This window comes from Panthera uncia (assembly GCF_023721935.1).
Source record: "Panthera uncia isolate 11264 chromosome A1 unlocalized genomic scaffold, Puncia_PCG_1.0 HiC_scaffold_17, whole genome shotgun sequence".
NCBI lineage: Eukaryota > Metazoa > Chordata > Mammalia > Carnivora > Felidae > Panthera > Panthera uncia.
This window is the reverse complement of record NW_026057577.1, coordinates 622,406-627,372: the sequence shown is the minus strand read 5'-3', so window position 1 is coordinate 627,372 and position 4,967 is coordinate 622,406. Positions and strand designations below refer to the sequence as shown.

Here is a 4,967-nt window from a genome sequence, read left to right as displayed (position 1 = left end):
TGGGTTCAAACCCATGGACCCTGAGATCATGACCTGAACCGAAGTCCACTGCTCACCCAACTGAGTCACCAGGCATTCTGGTAATTTTAAACCTTCTATTAGCCACATCAAAAATGTAAAAAGAAATGGGTGAAATAAATTTAGTCTAAGTTAGAGGCACTTGAGTGGCTCAGTCGGTTTAACGTCATGGTTATGACCTCATGGTTTGTGGGTATGAGCCCCGTGTCAGGCTCTGTGCTGACAGCCCAGAACCTGGAGCCTGTGTCAAATTCTGTGCTTCCCTCTCTCTCTGCCTCTCCCACCCCTTGTTGTCTGTCTCTCAAAAATAAATAAATTTTTAAAAATTAAAAAAATTATTCTACATTGTTTAAGTAAATACATCTAAAATATTGTCTTTTCTGCACATAATCAATATAAAAATGTTAATGAGATATTTGCATATCTTTTTTTTTCCTAGATAAGTCTAAAATTCTTTTTTTTTTTAAATTTTTTTAACGTTTATTTTTGAGACAGAGAGAGACAGAGCATGAACGGGGGAGGGGCAGGGAGAGAGGGAGACACAGAATCGGAAGCAGGCTCCAGGCTCTGAGCCATCAGCCCAGAGCCAGACGCGGGGCTCGAACTCACAGACCGTGAGATCGTGACCTGAGCTGAAGTCGGACGCTTAACCGACTGAGCCACCCAGGCGCCTCGTAAGTCTAAAATTCTTAATGTAATTTGTGCTTTCAGCACATCTCCATTCAGAACACCCATGTTTCAGGTCCTCAATAGCCTCATGCGTCTTATGACTACTACATTGGACAGGGAAATTCTATATGTTGCTGATAGAAACTGTCCCAACAACCTACCTGTTCATAAGTGTGATGAACTATTGTTTAACTGAAATATATATATAAAATTAAACTTCAGGTTTAAGCAGAAAAGTCCCTTTTTTGGGAGACAATGATCTCTAGTATTATTTAAAATATTTAGAGTTTTCTTATTACTTTTTCTATTAAAAAAGTCACCCTGTGGTTATTGCTCTCATCTCACTAATCATGTTAAAGAGTTATAGAATATTAATCAGTAGCTTTATACTAAAAGAAGTAAAATGATCACCACTTGACCTTAAACAATTTCCCCTTGATTTTCTTCTTTCTAATAATTCTTAGATTGTTTCTCAGAACTCAGAAGTCTTGTTTTTTTTATTCATCATACAATCATTATTTGTAAATATCTAAGACCTAATTAATATCAGCTAACACACTAAATTTATAATGTACAGATGTGTCAAGACTAGTATAAATTAGTGTTTATAAGTATAATGCTAAGGGACATAAGTCAGTCAGAGAATGACAAATATCATATGATTTCACTCATATATGGAATTTAAGAAAGCAAATGATTCAAAAGGAAAAAAAAAAGGTAGAGGGAGGGTCAAATAAAGTAACAGACTCTTAATTATGGAGAAGAATCTTGATGATCACCAGAGTGGAAGTTGGTGGAGTAATGACTGAAATAAGTGATGTGGATTCAGGAGTGCACTTGTGATGATCAACAAGTGATATATAGAATTGTTGAATTATTATATTGTACACCTGAAAGTAATATAACACTGTATGCTCACTATATTGAAATTATAATAAGAGTGCAAATTAGGTAAAAGGTCAACATGGTTATCCTTTCATAAGTAAAATATATTCTCTTGATGAATGGCTTTCAGAGTGAATTTTGATTGTAAGAGCTAGAGCCTGATGTAGAGACAGAAATATAAAGTGGGGATTTTGTCCCTTCTTTACCCAACACTCCTATCTCTATTCAATCGGACAAGTTCAAATATTTCTCTTTTATGTGTATCTTTCTCTATGTAAAATTATGTTTGAGCAAAAATAAACACAAAGTAAATGAGTAAATAAATAAATAAATAAATACATATTTTTAAGTAAAAGGACATAAAATTGTCTCACCATGACGTCTAACTTTAAAAGTAATAGTCAGCAAATCAAGTATATCATCCTTGAGTGAGTGATTATATGGTGCTGCATATATAAATCTTCTGAGGTTGTTCTTCCAGGAAGTTGGAATTTTTGAGCTTTATGCATAGGGTGGATCATCCTTAGGGCCCAAAGTTAAAAATACATTTCTCAAAGCAACACATCAGAATCAATCCCAGGAATTATTAGAAAAGGGAGAGAATTACACACTGAGATTGATTGATTTGTCTTGATTTTGTCCATGACTGCATTATAATATTTTAAACAAACTAAATATTTATCTTTTGTGCCCAACTTTACCTATCGTATTCATGTCTTTTTAGTGTAACCTACAGAGCTATGGAGTGGGGCAATTATTCCATGTATGCCGACTTTCTTCTCCTGGGCTTGTTCAGCGACAATGATTTTCCCTGGCTTCTCTTTGCCCTCATCCTCTTCGTTTTTGTCATCTCCATAGCCAGCAACACCATCATGATCATTCTGATCCACATAGACTCCCGCCTCCACACCCCCATGTACTACTTGCTCAGTCAACTCTCCCTCATGGACATCTTGTACATTTCTACCATTGTGCCAAAAATGCTGGTTGACCAGATCTTGGGCCAGAGGGCCATATCCTTTGCAGGATGCACTGCCCAGCACTTCCTTTACCTGACATTGGCAGGGGCTGAGTTTTTTCTCCTAGGACTCATGTCTTATGACCGCTATGTAGCCATCTGCAACCCTTTACGCTATCCTGTCCTCATGAGCCGAAAGGTCTGCATGTTGATTGTACTGGCAGCCTGGCTGGGAGGGTCCATAGATGGCTTCCTGCTTACCCCAGTCACCATGCAGTTCCCGTTCTGTGCCTCTCGAGAGATCAACCACTTCTTCTGTGAGGTCCCTGCCCTTCTGAAGCTCTCCTGTACTGACACATCAACTTACGAGACAGCCATGTATGTCTGCTGCATCATGATGCTCCTCATCCCTTTCTCTGTCATCTCAGCCTCTTATACAAGGATTCTCATCACTGTTTATAGAATGAGTGAAGCAGAGGGGAGACGAAAGGCAGTGGCCACTTGCTCCTCACACATGGTGGTTGTCAGCCTTTTCTATGGGGCTGCCATGTACACCTATGTGCTGCCTCACTCTTACCATACCCCTGAGAAGGACAAGGCTGTGTCTGCCTTCTACACTATCCTCACTCCCTTGCTCAACCCACTCATCTATAGCCTCAGGAACAAGGATGTTACAGGGGCTCTACAGAAAGCTCTGGGCAAGTGTTTGTCCTCAGGAAGTGTATCCACGTTCTAAAGAAATTGCATTTGCTTCTAGATATTTGAAAAAATATATGTACAAAACTTTATCATTATCTTAGGATTTACATATTCTCTGCCTGCAAACTTAACAAAGACATTCACATGCCATCAAGCAATGGTGGGTTATTCTTAGGATTTAAAAAGTTGACTCTGGGATTTTGAGAACTTGGCCATTTTTTGAAAAGTATAGGTTTCTGAACATGGATGGTTTTGGATGTGTGGCAATAAAGTAGGAGTCACCTGTTTGCTTTCCATAAAGTATGCATGCCACTGGAAACCATGCAGTTGTCCATTTCTTGCAATGGTCAGTCATGGCAAAAGAAATGCTCATCTTCAGCTATTCCTCTGACTTCTTACCACAGTCTATTAGAAACTTTACAAATTGACTACTTCAAAGAAATCAACTTGCCAAATATTTTGATTGTATTTCAAATGTTATTTCAACCTCTACAAGTGATTTTTTTGTATTCTATCTTTAATTCAATCAACCCAATATTGGCATCATTATTTGTTTAAAAAAAATGGTTTGACTCCATGTAACTAATTTTCTCAACTAAATCTCATCAAAATGGTCTGTAGACACAACAGTACACGTCAATTTTTATAAGAGTCCAGAAACTTTTTTTTTTTTTGCCTTAAAGTTTTACTAAAAATGGGCACCAGGGTGTCTCAGTCAGTCAAATGTCCAACTCTTGGTTTCAGCTCAGATCATGATCTCATGGGTTCATGAGATTAAGCCCCGTGTCAGGCTCTGTACTGACAGTGCAGAGGCTGTTTGAGATTCTCTCTCTCCCTCTGCCCCTCTCTGCTCATGCTCTAAATAAATGAATAAATAAATAAATAAATAAATACTTAAAAAAATATAAAGGTTTTACTAAAATCATTCCAGAACAATGAATTCAATGTTTAGAAAGTTTGGTGTTGGTGCATTGTTAAACATGGATGGCTCCTACGTTTTCTATCCTTCCTTATCCCAAATTCTTAATGATATCATTTAAAAGGAACAACCAGGGCACTTTGAAATGCATCTTTTTCACTGTACTTAACTTGTCTGATGGCCTAACATATTTTATTTTTAACAATTATTATGCAAAAGAACAGGATTCTTTTGAGAGTTAAAGGTTGATTTCTTCTTTTGGAAATGAATATACTTATTATTCAATTATTGATATTCACTTTTTGTATTTTTTATAATATTTTAATATAGCTTAATATATTTAATTATTTTAATAATCGTATGTTAACCAGTATTCTTCTGAGGTAGAGAAAGTTATTTTTATCTCTTCTCTTTTTCATGCTTGACAAAACTTATTATATTTTAAGTCCTCTGTCTTTCCAACTTCCTGCTTTCATATCTTAGGGTTTACTTATCTTATATTTCATTATTCATGGATAAAATATTTTGCAATACAAAGAAAAACATGTGGTTATATAAAATCTCATTTTAAAATTCTCCTACTATTGGAGTGGTTTAAATGTGTATAGACAAATCAACAGGCAGTTGATATATGCTTCCAAAAATCCAATGCTTTTACATTCTGAAAAAGAAAAGGAGAAATATATCATTATAGAGCTTTCAAAGACACCTTATTGTTCTATCTTGCATTCCCACATAAAACAAATGGTGATGATATTGTTTCTTATCCCTAAATGTAGACATCTGTCCTATTTTTTCCTCAATAACATTCAAGTTAGA

At 36.2% G+C, this 4,967-nt stretch overlaps 1 protein-coding gene across 1 annotated transcript; it reads left to right on the top strand.

Annotated features, from left to right (window-relative positions):
- The first annotated feature begins 2,294 nt into the window (after window positions 1–2,294).
- LOC125935340 (olfactory receptor 2T27) lies at window positions 2,295–3,266 on the top strand. The gene has a single exon (XM_049648954.1). It carries the CDS (start codon window positions 2,313–2,315, stop codon window positions 3,264–3,266), a length of 954 nt encoding a protein of 317 aa, XP_049504911.1. The 5' UTR covers window positions 2,295–2,312.
- The last annotated feature ends 1,701 nt before the right edge of the window (window positions 3,267–4,967 follow it).

Bases quoted from the DNA above. Each gene is read 5' to 3' on its own strand.
- LOC125935340 (XM_049648954.1), top strand. From the start codon at position 2,313: ATGGAGTGGGGCAATTATTCCATGTATGCCGACTTTCTTCTCCTGGGC.